Below are 15,979 nucleotides of genomic sequence, written 5' to 3'. Positions count from 1 at the left end.
TTTTTGTTAATTAGAATCGCTGTTTAATAGAATTAAAATTCAATTCACAAACCTGATCACAATGACCGGTGCTTACTGCACATCGTATAGTGAACGACACTTTACTATGTTGAGTTTATCGTAATGTGATTTGATTGCACAGTGAACCAATTGTAAAAAATGAGGGAGGGGATACATTGTATTTTAACTATTTATGTGAAACTTCGGATAATTGGGGCAGCCGCTTAATTAGGCCAAAATGCACTAGTCCCGATGTGTCCCAAATAACTGGAATGGACTGTATAAGTAAACATGTTAGTTGCCTTTACGCATATAAGCATAAAGTGACACTAAGAGTGATGTGTTGCAATGCATATCTGCATTCAAAATGCACCCAAGTACTGTGCCATAATGCACTTGCGTGGCATTCTTAAACAGTCAACCAACGAGTGCCATAAACAAAAGCACACAAAATTAACAACTACTCAGTATTGGCACATGACTGGATGTTTTGTAGCAATGATCAGCTTTTGTTTGTAGACTTGGCACACAGTTTTATTTGTTCCTTGCTTGCATTGATGTTAGTTTACATACACAAATAAACTTTTCATGAAATTTTAAGAGTTGCTCTGTTTACACCTCAGCACAAAAGTAAGTGTTTGCTTTTAGCAATGAATTCCAAACTTTTAATTTTCAACCGTTATGTATGAATTTCCAGAATTATGCTTTTTAACACACTTTATAATAACCAACTTAATATTTATTATATCCAATATCAATTGAAAGACATGCAAGGCACAATCTGTATAAAGGACACTTCTCTGCATTCTTGGCTTCAACTTGCTTCTTAATTTGCTATATTTCTGTATTCGCACATATGGAAAAATATATTTCATATTAATTTCATAGAAGCAGCAAATATGTCTTGTGTATATTAATGTGAATTAATTCACATTAATATACAAGACTTTCTTATTCAGTTAAATTATTTCCTTCAGCTGAGTTCATTTTACTGTGAACTCAACTAAAGGAAATAATTCAACTCATTACATTCAACTTTAATTATTAATAGCTGCAGAAAGACTACATGAATTATCAGTGTTTTCTGAATTTGTTTGCTTAGATCCAAGTAAATTCAAATTTATTATTATTTTTAAAATTTTATCTCTCACCGTCCTCGCCTATCTATATTAACTTATACCCAAGCAGACTACAGAGCATATTAAATCTTTTATCAGTACAACTCACCTTTTTGAATTCTTCCAAGACTTTCTTGGCATCTGAGGGAGTGAAGTGCTTTGATAAAAGTTTTTGCAAGTGATCCCATAATTCTGTTGGCTGCTGACAGACTTCATCAGCTTTCCTGATGAACAAATGCAGCTTGTTTCCATCCACAATATTGTAGTCACATAAAGAGAGACTATCTATAAAATTAAATTTCTTAATTCAATTCTAATTATCTTAAAATAATTAATGTGATGAGCATGATGAGTTTTAATAAAATAGTCATACTTAAATTATGGTCTCAATATTTATGAAACTCCAACTAGGAGTCAAGTTATTTAATGTGGGAAAATAGATGGACATGGTGAAGACAGTAGGTACCCTATGCATATGAGAATGTGCCTAAAAAGCTTGGATCCGACATAAATTTTTAATTAAACATTATAACAGATAACAAGTTCACTGTAATTAACACATGTGCACGAATGGATTTTTAAACCACATGGCTGAATCCCACCCCCAATTGTAAGAACCGTTTTCTTCCAATTTGACAGAAGAAAAACTGGATATTTTTGTAACAACCTTCACCAGTGTCTGACTAACTCGCAATGTGTAAAAAGCCCAAAATGGCTTTTCCTTTTAATCCAATTTAGTTTATTAAGATCACATGTCTAGCTGGAAGAGAACACATTAAAGAGAAGCAGATTCACTGAACCTTCTTGTCACTTCATGTACTGAAATAATTTCAAATCTCAGCCCTCCAAACAGCACCCTTTTTTTCTTGACAATTACCATCATTCTCTTCAGTTCCTCCTTTCCCTTAACCAATGACACAATTACATCAGTTGATTCCCACTGCTCATCCATATGAATCTCCTTATCTCTTTGATTTACTAGAATAGAGGAAAATTCAGTAAATAGCCTTGGAGATGTTAATTTTCACATTCATTGGTTTTGGTTTTTTCCTGAGAGAATGACGAGTTTTCACCATGCTTTCAAAGTTGAAAGTTGGGGGTAGCGTAAATGATATACCGATGACCTAAAACATTATGACCACCTACCTAATATGATGTTGGTCCTCCACGTGCAGCCAAAACAGCTCATACCTGATGAGGCATGGACGCTACAAGATTTCTAAATGTCTCTTGTGGTATCTGAGACCGACGTGTAACCAGCAGATCCTTTAACTCCTGTAAGGTCCGTGGTTGAGACGCCACAGATCGGAGTTACTGTTCCAACACAAACCACAGATGTTCAATGGGATTGATGTTTGGAGAATTTGGAGGCCAGGGAAATACCTGGAAGTCTTCCTCATGTTCTGCGAACCAGTCTCGAACAATCCGGGTGGTGTGGCATGGTGCATTATCCTGCTGAAAGACGGCACTGCCAGAGGGGAAGACCACTGCCATGAAACGGTGTACCTGGTCAGCAATGATGTTTAGGTAGGTAGTAGACATCAGAGTGCCAGGCACATGGATGACTGGACCCAGGGCATCCCAGCAGAACATCGACCAAAGCACGACACCACTGCCACTGGCTTGTTTTTGTCCCACGGTACATCCAGGTGCCATCACTTCCACAGGTAAACGACGCACATGTACACGGCCATCCACATGGTGCAACAGGAAACATGATTCATTGGGCCAGACGACCCTCTTCCAATCACTCAAGGTCCAGTTTCTATGCTTGCGTGTCCATTGTAGGAGTGTCGCTGGTGAACCGTTAGCATGGGCACTCAGAGCAGCCGGAGGCTACAGAGCTCCATTTTTGGCAGGGTTCAATGTACTGTGTGTTGTGGCACATTACTCCCATCACCAGCATTCCAATTACCGGCGAGTTGTGCCACAGTCACCCTTCTATTGCCTCATACCATCTGGGAGAGGCTTCGCACACCTCGAGCATCGATGAGCTGTGGTCGTCCAACACCTCACCGGCGGTTCGCAGGTTTCCCCTCCTTGGACCACGGCTGACTGTGAATACCCCACCAGCTGTGTTGTTTCGGATATGCCCTGACCCAGTCGTCTGGCCATTACAATTTGGCCTTTGTCAAACTCGCTTAAGTCTGCTGCCTTTTCCATCTGAAAGAACAAGAGTAACACTGATTAACGGAGCTCAGTATTAGGTGTGTTTTATACAGTGTCCCGACTCGTGCACATGCCGTAATTCACCTGTAGCTGCTTCGATTTGCATAACGACTTGTGGTCACAATGTTTTGGCTCATCAGTGTATATAGCAGGCATATCAAACGCAACTCACAGCCCAAGCAATATGATCATGCAACATGCAGCCTGATTGTATCATTTTGGTGGCCTATGCCAGTACCACCATGTAATGTAGTGCAGCTCAATGTGATTCAAATTTTTTAATCCTGGAAGAAGAGATTGTATATGTCGGGGTGGCAAACTTAATTTGTGATGTGATCTACTTTTTTTCTTCAAAATGTGCCGCGATCTACCATCTCAAGAATTACATTGCACATGGTTAAAAAGTTAATCAACACATATTGAAAAATGTTGTTTATAAATTTTAAAATTAAATACAATTCAGAATTCTTATTTTAAATTCATACGTATTTAAATTTTTAATTTTTGTAAAGTTTGTGTCTTCATGTCATCTGCCAAGCTTTCAAAATCGGGGATATACTGTGATAGGGCCAACTGTAAAGAACCTTCTGTATGCAAGTCCGTTAGAGTAGAGCAATTCTTTGTCTTTGTTTGTTTAAAATACGAAAAGGTCGATTCACACAGATATGTGAAACCAAAACAGGAATTTAAAAGTTCACTGCATTTTTTTATATTTGGGTACTTTTCTTGACAAACATATTTCCAAAAGTCTTTTTCTGATGATCTGGCTTTTAGGAAGATATCATTTTGCAATGTAATAATTTTATTTTCTCCTTGTGAAAAAACTCAGCAATTTTTTCTGCAATTTATTTCATAAGTCGACACTAAATGGATAGGAAATATATTGAACAATGTCTTCAATTGTTTTAAAATCACTGAATCTGGTTTCAAAATCATCCACAACTTTCTCAATTTCAGAAACATGTTTCTCACTATTAAATTCAAAAACAGGATATTTTTGCAAATGATCTTGCATCTTTGCAAAATGATTGAATTTTTTTTTTTTCTTTGAGATCCTTAGCCATTGCCAAAAATTGATATTAATATGCAGAAATACTACTAATCATGTCACCCACATTTTCATTTTTTCCTTGTAATTCCAAATTCAGATCACTTAATTTACTGGTAAAATCTGCCAAAAAAACCAGATCACACAACCACTCCGTATTTTGGAGCTGCTGATAATCACCACCCCTTTGATCAACAAATTTTTAAATTTCATTCAGCCAATTTCAAAATCTCTGTAGAAACTTACTCCGACTCAACCACCTCACATCTGTGTGTAATATCAGATCTAGTTAATTTTTATTGAGTTGCATTTTGAAAAGGTTCCTCTGAAAAGGTTCCTTTGAAGAGATTGTCCTCTGATGGAATTCACAATTTTGAAAGCTAAGTCCATAACACTTTTAAGTATTTAAGTATTTAGTCTTTTGCTGGTTAACACACGTTAGCCAGCAAACTTGCTTCAAAAATGATACAGCGGTAACTCAAAAAAATCTGGGAATTCATCATCCTTTTGGCACAATGTGATGAATCTGTTAAGATGGCCCGTCATTACTTTAGCTCCATCCATTGTTATTGATACGAGCTTAAATAATTTTTAAAATTTTATTTAATTTTTTAAATTTAATTAATTAAATTGAATTAAATTAAAATTTTAATTTAATTTAATTTTTAATTTAATTTAAATTTTTTTGATAAAAAATTTGAATGCATTAAATATATTAAGACCTCTAGTGATTTTCTTTTAATGAAACCATATCCAGCAGTTCTTCTCTAGTGGCAGAATCATTGAAACCCAGATGAATAAAAAAGTAATTGAGCTGTATCACTGACGTCTGTAGATTCATCCAGTTATAAAGAAAAAGACACAATTAGCAATATGAGCATGCAATTGTTCGCTCACATTTTTAGTCATTTTTTTTTTGATGCGTCACATCACAGTATTTCAAGATAATTGCAGATCTTGAAGAGCACTTTTAATTTCATTTTTTTTCTTAAAAGTTTCAAAAAGAGAATGCTATTTATAAAAATACATCTTTGATGAATTGACCATCAGAGAATGGTTTGCTTTTTTTTTTGCAAGAAGATGGCTCACTTTAAATGATGCAACAGTTACTGCTTTAAACTGTAAATCATGAAGGTATCATATCACATTAGGTATCATGAAGAAATGTTGCTGTGCGAATAATCTGGATTTAAGTTCTTTTAATTCATTTTTTCTAAGGTCCTTATTAGGTGGAAAATCCGATTAGTATTTATCATGGAGTGCATTGAAGTGCCTTTCTAAATTTCCTTTTTTCGGTATGGCCATGGAAGCATTGTAAATCAAACGACATTTTTTTTTTTTTATCATTACAAAAAAGTATCTATTTTTATATAAGACTAATCTATTTTTTATATAATTTAAAATTCTTTGTGGTCGACCAAAATTAAAGCCGCAACAGACTTGTCGGCCACTCCTGGTATATGTCATAGCAAGTATACATACATTGAGTTCAAGAGTTGTTTTGGATTTTATATTTGTGATCAAGTGGTATTACTAGAAAACCCAAATGTTGGTAAGAGCAATCAGTTTTTGCCTTCCTAATTCAAACCAAAATTTCCCACTTATTTCTGTCTCTGTATACTGTATTTATAAAATTAATTTGACACTACCATTAGCAGCTAGGCATGAGATTGTAAACCAGCACATTATTTCAATGTATTTTATTCAATTGTGGTGGCATATTAGCAGAAGAGTGAAGAATCTGTATACAACAATACATTTTCATATACTGTATGCTGTTTAGTGATGCAGATTTTACCAAGGAAGCTAATTTTTTGTAAAACCATTGATAATATATCAAAAATGATCCATGATATTCATTAATTTTTCCTATTCTTTAATAAGGGAATGGGGCACAGTTATCTAACCTATACCAAAAGGTTGTTGGGTTAACAGTTTGAAAAAAGGAGCAATGATTTCAAAAATGTTCCACATTAATGGTTTGCTTATGTCTCAGAATTTTAAAGGAGAACATGGTGAAAAATATATCCCCTATCCCCAAAAGATATAATAAAATTTTCAATTTCAGCTTTTCTTTATATCTGTGCCACTAAATAGTATATTCAAAGCTCTTTACTGTAACCCCGTCAGGGAAGGAGAAAAAGAATTCTATATATATTGACAGTTCAAAAAACATGTTTTAATAATGTGACTTTACATGATATGTAACATAATCTAAAAGTGCAGAGTTTGTATTGCTATTAAATAAGTGGGATTAGCATAGTGTGATTTCTTTCCATCTTTTAGTTTTGTATTGTTTTAAAATTAATGTCGACTAATATCATGCCTCAAGACTACAATAGTAAAGTAAAGGTCTCAAAAGTAGTGGGAATTAGGGCTCACAATACTGGGAAAAATCTTAATACTGATATTTTAGTATTTTTAATTTATGAAACCGGGATACTGGTATTCCCAAAAAAAAATAAAAAATAAAAAATAATTACTTGAATTCATGTATTAAATCAAACTTTTATTACAATAATAAATATTCTAACAAAAAGTTATTAAACATACAGTTATTCTAAAAACAAAAAATATATATACATATTGAAACTGCAAATTTGGTTATGTCTAAACATCTACACTACCTGGCCGAATAAAGTGAGCCCTTAAGAAACATAAGCAAAGTGTTACAATCAAGCAAAGACACAGCATGGGTTTGTTAAGGGGAAGTCTTGTGTGACCGATTTGATTGGATACTATGATGTAGTCACAAAGGAACTGGATGCAAAGAATAATTTTGATATCATATATTTGGATCTTAGAAAGGCTTTTGATACTGTTGCACATGGAAGATTGCTGCACAAATTAGAGCAGTGTGGCATTGGAGGCAAATTGCTGCTATGGATAAAGGGATGGCTGAGAGGGAGAAGACAGAGTGGTAATCAATGGACACTGCTCTTTGTGGACTAATGGAGTCCCCCAGGGTTCAGTGTTGGGTTCATTGTTGTTTTGCATATTTATCAATGATACTGATGATGGTATATCAGGCTTAATGTCCAAGTTTGCAGACAATACGAAGGTCGGCAGGGTTGTTGACAGTATGCTGCTGCAACAGGATCCAGAAATGTCGAGCAGATGGGTAGAGAGGTGGCAACTGAAGTTTAACATTGACAAATGTAAAGTACTGCATATGGGAAGCATTAACCCCAGAGTAATGTATCAACTGTGTGATACTACACTGACCGGGGTATACAGGAATATCAATGATATATAGGAATTTTTCTAGCAGGGATAAGGAGGTGATTATCCCATTATATAAGGCAATGGTCAGGCCACACCTTGAGTACTGTATACAGGTCTCGAGGTATCATTTTAAGAGGGATGTAGAGCTGTTGGAACAAGTACAGAGAAGGGCAACAAGATTAGTGAATGGAACAAAGGGTTGCTCTTACGAAAAAAGGCTTAAGTTTTGCAAATTACAGTGTCTGGAGGCTAGGCACCTGCGAGGTAATCTGATTGAGGTGTATAAAGCTTTGAATGGTTTGAGCATGCTCAATGCTGATGGGATTCTTCCTCTTGCTCAGAATAATCACCTGAGAAGGCATAAATTCAAATTGAGGAAAGACAGTTGTAGGATAGATGTGTGGAAGTCTGCCTTTAACCAGCATGTGGTTGATTGCTGGAACAAGCTTCCATCTGTTGTCGTAGAGGTTGATAGCTTAAATAGATTCAAGGCAGAACTAGACACATTCGGAGCGAGTGGATGGGTGAAATTAGAAGTTTTTTTTTTTTTCTGGCTGATGCCATCTATATAAGCTTGCTTTCTTTCATCATGTGCCTTTACTAATGCCAATATATTAACTATTAAAAGAGTTTGCTGTAACAGCTATTATTACTCAAGGCATTCACTGCAAAATCTATTATTCAATGTTCAAAATACAGTCAGTCCTCGTATAACACATGTTTACACTACACCAATTCGACTATACACAATTTATAAATAGGAGAACGATATTGTGTATAACATGGAACCGAATTTGCTTATGCACGATTCACCTGTGTTTACAAGAAATGGCAGTCGAATGTGGAATCACCCCAACTGAACACAACACAATAGGAATGAAGAGAATATTCTGAAAATGTATTTATGTTTTTTATATCAGTGAAGGGGAAACACATTTCAACATAATAACATAAAAACCCACACAATTCCAGCTATCGGTATTATTGCAAATGCAATTAGATCGAGTTTACTACCAGTTTATAATAGATTCCACTACCAGGAACGGAACTGGAAATTGTTTTTATTGTTTTATGTAGTAACCCCCAGAAATGTGCTTTAGTAAAATGTGAACTAGTGAAGTGTTAATAGTATGTCTCTGCCTTTACGGTGTTCTTTATTCAGTTGCTATATGCATGCAGCTTTGTTTATGTGTATCAAACATGCCTAATACTTACTTAAAAGTTACTCTTAAGTATTAAATACTTAATACTTAAGAGTAAAAAGTGTGAAAAGCAAGCATCCTGGTGAAGACACTACAGATTCAGAGAGAAAAAGAAAAGCAATATTAATGCGGACTGGGTCAAAAATTCTTACCCGGGAAAATTTGTAACGGCCTCATACTAGCATTTACAGCCAAAATCACACTGGCCTTCGGCCCACCAAGGTTTCTCTGGTAAGGCTTATGGCCAGTCCACCTCTGTCAATAGAGAAAAAATATGAAATTGTGAAACACTTTGAGTGAAATGAAAGACCATGTGATATTGCACGTGCTACAGGCCTAAATGATGCAACGCCGAGAATTCGAAAGAATGCAGAGAAAATAAAAACAACTTTCATAGCAGGAACAACTCAAAGTGTAATAAAATCCATTAGATCAAGACACAAAGAACTGGAAGAGATGGAACGGCTGTCATCTGTTTGGATAGAAAATCAAACAAAGAACAAGTTTGCTTACTATAGAAGCAAAAGCATTAGCAATATTTTATTACGATTATTTATTGTGTTTAGTAATGTTTTGGTTACAAATGTGAGTTCAATCTTGGGTGGTTGGCACCTAATCCTATTTTTCCCATAGGGCCTATTCTTTATATTGCACAATTTTGCATTGCATGAGGGTTTCAAGGAACACAACTATTGTGCTATACGAGGACTGACTGTACTTGAAATAAAAGCATTTCACTTGTCTAAAGTTTTAATCTATTTATTAATTTACAGAGCCTGAAAAATTCTATTTCTGGAGATGTTTTCTTCTCCTAGTATTTACCAACATTTTTAGTAGAAACTGGTTGTTCTTACTGTGTACCTTCTAGTAAAAACTGGTTCCTTCGAAACTTCAGATAGCAGAAACCAAAAGAACATTATAAAATGTAATAGGGAGGAAGGTTAAACTTTAGAAGAAGACTCTCACCTATAGACTTTGTGATGGCAAATGATGGCCAGATCTAGCTCTACCCACTGCTTTGCACTAATTGGCTAATTGCCACTATTTTGAGTTTGAGCGAATGTCGTTCTGCAAGCAAGTAGAGCCAGCAGGAATACAATAAACAGGCCAGGAAATCTCACTTTGTTTGTAGTAGGAGTTTTCTTAATAGACTTTCATTTCCATTAATCAAAAAAGGTCAGGTTAGTTTAAGCCAAATTCGGGATGGATTCAGCAAAAAACTGTGCATACTAAACAGTATGAACACTGTTTATTAGCATTAGTAGAGGCATACGATGCAAGAAAGCAAGCTTATGCAGCATCAGCCAAAAAAAAAAGGAAAAAAAAGCACCGATTTCACCCCTCCATTTGTTCCAAATACCTATCCAGCTCAGCCTTAAATTTATTTAGGCTATCAACTTCCACAACAAAAGATGGCAGTCTATTCCACCAATCAACTACCCGCTGGCTAAAGGTAAACTTCCGCACATCTATCCTACAACTGTCTTTCCTTAATTTGAATTTATGCCCTCTCAGGCAATTATTCTGAGCAAGAGTAAGAATCCCATCAGCATTGAGCATGCTCAAACCATTCAAGGCTTTATACACCTCAATCAGATCACCTTGCAAAATTTTGCTAGAATCTGTCCCGAATTTGGTGGCATAAATTAAACTAACCTTTTTTTTACTAGCCAAACGTGAAAGTCTATTAAATTTCTGCCACCCCTACTCGTTTGCAGAATGGCATTCCTCTAATGCAAAATCGTGGTGATTAGCAGACAATCGGTGCAAAGCAGCAGGTTAGACCTAGATCTGGCCATCATTTTCTGTTACAAAGATCCATGGGTTAAGAGTCTTGTTCTAAAGTTTAACCTTCCCCTCTATCATCATCATTTGACAGTTCATAAATGTTAAGAAAGCAATCTAGCACTCATGCCTATGATCTCATTTGTGTTTAAGAATCTATGCAAAAATGGGCACATTTCTCTTCTTTAGTGCTATCTTGTATTCAGTAAACTTTATAACTTAGTTCCAACTGCTCTTACAACAGGATTGGTCATATACTGTTTGTGTGATCTGGCCACCAATTTAGTCTGATGCTTATTTCAGAACTGCTGAAAGTGAAGAGAGATAGAAAATGCCCAAGTACAGATGGAAAAATGTATACTTGATTAAATTTATGGTTAATCGCTTACATAAATTAGATTTTCCCTCCCCTCCTCCCAGCTATTTTAAAATGATGTAAACTTGATCAGCTCATGCAAGCACTCCACGAGCTGTCATAGCTATAAATGATGAGAGCAACTTGCACTAAATCACAAATTTTACAAAATAAGCAAAAGCATTAAAAGAGAGCACTGTAATATTTTTTTTCTGAGATTTTTTTTTGCCATTATAATCCCCACTTTTGCATGAGTTATAATGACAAATAATATCCTAAAGTATGGATATGCTCCTTTAGCAGGTATGCAGCATGTCATGGCAGCTTAACTGGCATGATACATGACCATCTGCCAGTAGTCTGCATCCAGAGGTCTGGGTTTGATTCCTGTTGACAACTGGAAGAATTTCTCTTCTTTAGTCGAGGCTGCAGCAAGCCAATCTCAGACAGAGGAAGGAGGGGTGTCCCTTTTGAATTATGAGTTTCTCAGCCTGCACAACATGCAAATTGGTATGTGAATATGTACATCAACAGACAAAACATATATCTGATAAGTTCATGCTTGGGGCTGTTTAATTATAATTGATTTTTAAAATCAGCATGTTATATACAATTATACATAAGAAACAATAGAGTGCTTATTTTAGCATACAACTCATCAGCTGCATGAACAGTCATAATGGTGGCAAAACAACACAGCGATCTTTGTTACTAAGTGCAAGAAATTGACTGAATTTAATTTCTTCACAGTACATTAATAAAAACAAAATGTGGTGTAAAGCGATAAAGAATGCACATACACTGTTCTAAATTACTCCTTAATATTAATCGGAACATTCCCCAGAACTGCTCAACCACTAGGCTTCTCTAAAATCCAAAAAATTTCATAATATGGCAACTCAATTCCTAAGGAGGCCATATTTTAAAAGAATTTACCGTAATTGTTGCTGGGTTAACCACAATTTCACATGGCTATTTTTCACAGGCTTTAATAAAAGAAGACACTCACAACAGAATCTTCTAACTAATATTAACCCTTTGTGGTCCAATGTCGTATCAGATGCACCTTTGTTTTCCCAAGTATAGCATGTTTTCCTGCTCTAATCATTGAACTGCCTTCACTAATTATTGAACTGTCTTATACTTATACTTTGTACAAACAATTTTACGAAATAATTGAATGTTTATATTCAATTGTTAACAGCAAGTGGTTACAGTTTTGATTCATTTTTAGTGTTCACTATGTATTTACTCTCTACCAGAAACAAACTGTTTAATCATGTCGTCAACATCTCATGAAGAAATTGAGAAATTTTTGGAGCTTTCTGATTCAAATTTGATTTATTTAAGTTATAATATATTTTATTTAGGTGTTACCTAAGCTAATATACATTGAGTAATGTTTCATGTACCTTGCAGATACCCATCATCAGACCTTGCTGTTCGGAGACAATAATAACTTATATTTTACATTGAGCAGATCTAAATAACAATCAACTAAGCTGCATTTACATATGATCAATTATAATTTACAGAAAATAGATGAAAAGTTCTAGGTTATAATTAGCAATTAGCATATCTAAGTTATGATTACAATCTAAAGGAGCAATTCTATGTTACAGTTATGTTACAATGAGCTATTTTCAGTTGCATTACAGTTAACCTATTTTTAATTAAATAAATAAACTTCTTACCTGCTGACCGAATCCTCCTGCCGGATGCTCAGACCTAAATGGGCAAGAGGCTCAAGTCAGCAATACATTTATAGGTAAGATATTCATATAGTTAGCCAATAAGAATAGTGCCGGTTGCCTATCCTGAATCCAGGGTGCTTGTGCAATGACCTGAGTTGACCTTTGCTCATCAAGTGTGTAGGCTGTTTCTGGGGTCTGGAAGAGGGTGTACGCTGTCTGCTCCTCTGGTTGATTTTGTTTTGTTTTCTTTCCTGGAACCTTATTTCTTCACTTATTTTTTCTTTAAAGAGATGAATATACTGTGGGTTGAAATCAATCCCTGTTTTCTATTGATTGCTGAGGATCCAAATAATTTGATAAGTAAGGCTTCTTTAAATTTTCTTCTGTTATACTGTCTACCTGTGGAAAGGATGCTTGTGTTACAGAAATTCCAGGTGTTACCACATTGGAAGGCGCGGAGAGCTGTATCGGATTGTTGAATTCTGCCATATTCTACAACATTTTTGTGCTCTTTTATTCTACACTGCAGGCATCTGTATGATTCCCCTATATATATACTACCACATCCACACTACCTTATATATAGCACCTCTAGGATTATCTGGGACTGTAGCTTTATGATCTGTTTGATGGAGGCTGAACTTTTGTAGAAGGTGAAGATCCCAAATTTCTTGGCTTCTTTGGCTATTTTAGAGCTGATTGAAGGTATGTATGTTATACATATGGAGGTGCTTCTGTTGATGCTAGGTTGTGGTTGTGTAATGGACTAGGAGGTGTCTTTGGTGGCTTTATTGATGACATGAATCGGATATCCGTTCTTTAAGGCAACCTTGGTTATTGTATTTAGTTCTAGTTGTATATTATCTTCATTGCAAATACTATAGGCTCTCTGGATGAAAGACTTTAGAACGCCTATTTTTGTAAAGAAAGGCAGGATTTATAGTTTAGTATGATGCCGGTATCTGTGGATTTTCTGAAAGCATCCCTATGTAGCTTTTTTGGTCTTTCTTGAAAAAAGGATGTCCAGAAACGGAATTTGGCCGTTGTTCTCGATTTCCATTTTGAAATAAATTTTTTGGTGGTGACTGTTATAGCTTCAAAGAATTTTTGTAAATTATCTGTGCCATGATTCCAGACAGCTTAATTTTAAACCGACACCAAACCATATCCCCACATTAGATTTCCTAGCTCACATCCACAATAGTCTAAAGCATGTTCAGGATAATCTAGCCAAAGATAAGATCAATATCACAGCCATGCAATTAATATACAGCTCAAACTACAAGAAGATCTACAATAAGAACAACAACCTATCCACACAGAAGAATGGAAAGCATTGAAAAACCTGAAAGAAGATGGAAATATACACATATCTAAAGCAGACAAAGGGAACACAAGTCATTATTGCCGACCGAGCTAGCCAGGTGGGTAAAGTGCCTGCCTGGCAACCCAAAGGTCGCAGGTTCGAATCCCGCCTCAGGCTTGGATCAGAGTAAAATGCAAAAAAAAAAAAAAAAGTCATTATTGACAAGGAAAACTACATCGAGAAAGCAGAAGAGCTTCTAAAAGCACCTACAAAGTGTTAAAAACAGATCCCACCAGCAACCTCAAGAAAAAATTAAAAAGAAAACTACGAGCCTTACTGGATAAAAAAAAAAAAAAAAAAAAAAAATATATTACCAACGCCTATAGTGTAGAATAGAAGAGTACAAAAAAGATGTGGAATATGGCAGAATTCAACAATCCGATACAGCTCTCCACGCCTTCCAATGTGGTGACACCTGGAATTTCAGTAACACAAGCACCATTTCCACAGATACAGTATAACAAAAGAAAATTTAAAGAAGCCATCCTTATCAAATTATTTGGATCCTCAACAATCAATAGAAAACAGGGTGTTGATTTCAACCCACAGTGTATTCATCTCTTTAAAGAAAAAATAAGTGAAGAAATAAGGTTCCAGGAAAGAAAAAGAAACGAATCAACCAGAAGAGCAGACAGCTTACACCCTCTTCCAGACCCCAGAAACACAGCCTACACACCTGATGAGCAAAGGTCAACTCAGGTATCCTCTACACCGCAACCTGGAACCAGAGAAAGAGAACAAAAGTCACCGCACAAGCACCTTGGATTCAGCATAGGCAACCAGCACTATTCTTCTTATTATCATTAGCCATATGGTGCAATGAAGCCTGAGGCTTTTGCTGCACCAGCCAAAAAAAAAAATTTCTGAATTACCCTGAGAGAGAGAGAGAGAGAGAGAGAGAGAGAGAGAGAGAGAGAGAGAGAGAGAGAGAGAGAGAGAGAGAGAGAGAGAGAGAGAGAGAGAGAGAGAGAGAGAGAGAGAAGTAGAAGGGAATCACCAAGGAAGAGAAGAATGATGATATCCACCTCAGGACCCTAGGTGTGCCAAGCCTATACTCACCAGATGTGAGCCCCTGGGGTTTATTGGCTAGCTATATGAATACCTTACATATAAATGTACTGCTGACCGAGCCTCTTGCCCATTTAGGTCTGAGCGTCCAGCATGAGGATTCGGTCAGCAGGTAAGAAGTTTATTTATTTAATTAAAAATTGGTTAACCGTGATGAGAATCAACCGAAAGAGCAAACTGGCTTTAGGACAGGATTCTCAACTATGGATCACCTTCACGTAATATCACAGCTAAAGGAGAAAGCAAATGAATATAAAACACCATTATGCCTGGCATTTGTGGATTATGAAAAGGCATTTGACTCCATACAGCATAAGGCAATGTTTCAGGCACTGGAAAGACAAAGCATAGATACCCCACATATGATTTTTAAGAAAATATATGAGAATGCTACCTCCTTTATTAGACCAGACAAAGACAGTAGGAAATTTAAAACCGAGAAAGGAGTTTGACAAGGAGACGCAATATCTCTGAAGCTGTTTACTGCTGCCCTTGAGGAAACATTCAGAAGATTAGACTGGTCGCAGAAAGGAGTCAATGTGAACGGAGAGTACCTAAACCATTTACGATTTGCAGATGACATTGTGGTCATAAGCCACGATCCCAAAGAATTAGAGGAAAATCTTAATCAGTTATGCACAGTTAGTAAGGATTTTGGACTAAAGATGAATATTGCTAAAACAAAAGAAATGATGAACAAGTATGCCACAGAAAGGGAAATAATGATTGAAGGAGCAGTAATTGCAAAAGTGGAGTCATATACTTATCTGGGACAAGTTATTAGCTGTAATAATGATAAATGGCTGGAAGTGAAGAGAAGAATAAATTTTGGATGGATAGCATTCAGGAAATATAGTCACATACTGAAGAGCAATATCCCAGTTTGTCTGAAACGTAAAATAATGAACCAATGTATACTCTCCACCATGACTTATGGAAGTGAAACTTG

General features: G+C 35.9%; 1 protein-coding gene across 1 annotated transcript in view; it reads right to left on the bottom strand.

Annotated features, from left to right (window-relative positions):
• LOC150086731 (ubiquitin-like protein 4A-B) overlaps positions 1-15,979 on the bottom strand; it is a 110,616-nt gene that overhangs the window by 45,828 nt on the left and 48,809 nt on the right. The window contains exon 3 of the mRNA XM_090371547.1: positions 1,228-1,403. Within this exon, the coding sequence (XP_090227673.1) occupies positions 1,228-1,403 (176 nt within the window). The remainder of the gene's footprint in view (positions 1-1,227; positions 1,404-15,979) is intronic.

The sequence above is a fragment of the Mastigoproctus giganteus genome, chromosome 4, assembly GCF_048544385.1.
Source record: "Mastigoproctus giganteus isolate SK-2022 chromosome 4, ASM4854438v1, whole genome shotgun sequence".
Classification (NCBI taxonomy): Eukaryota; Metazoa; Arthropoda; class Arachnida; order Uropygi; family Thelyphonidae; genus Mastigoproctus; species Mastigoproctus giganteus.
Note: the sequence above shows the minus strand (reverse complement) of the source record. Positions and strands in the feature narration are given on the sequence as shown.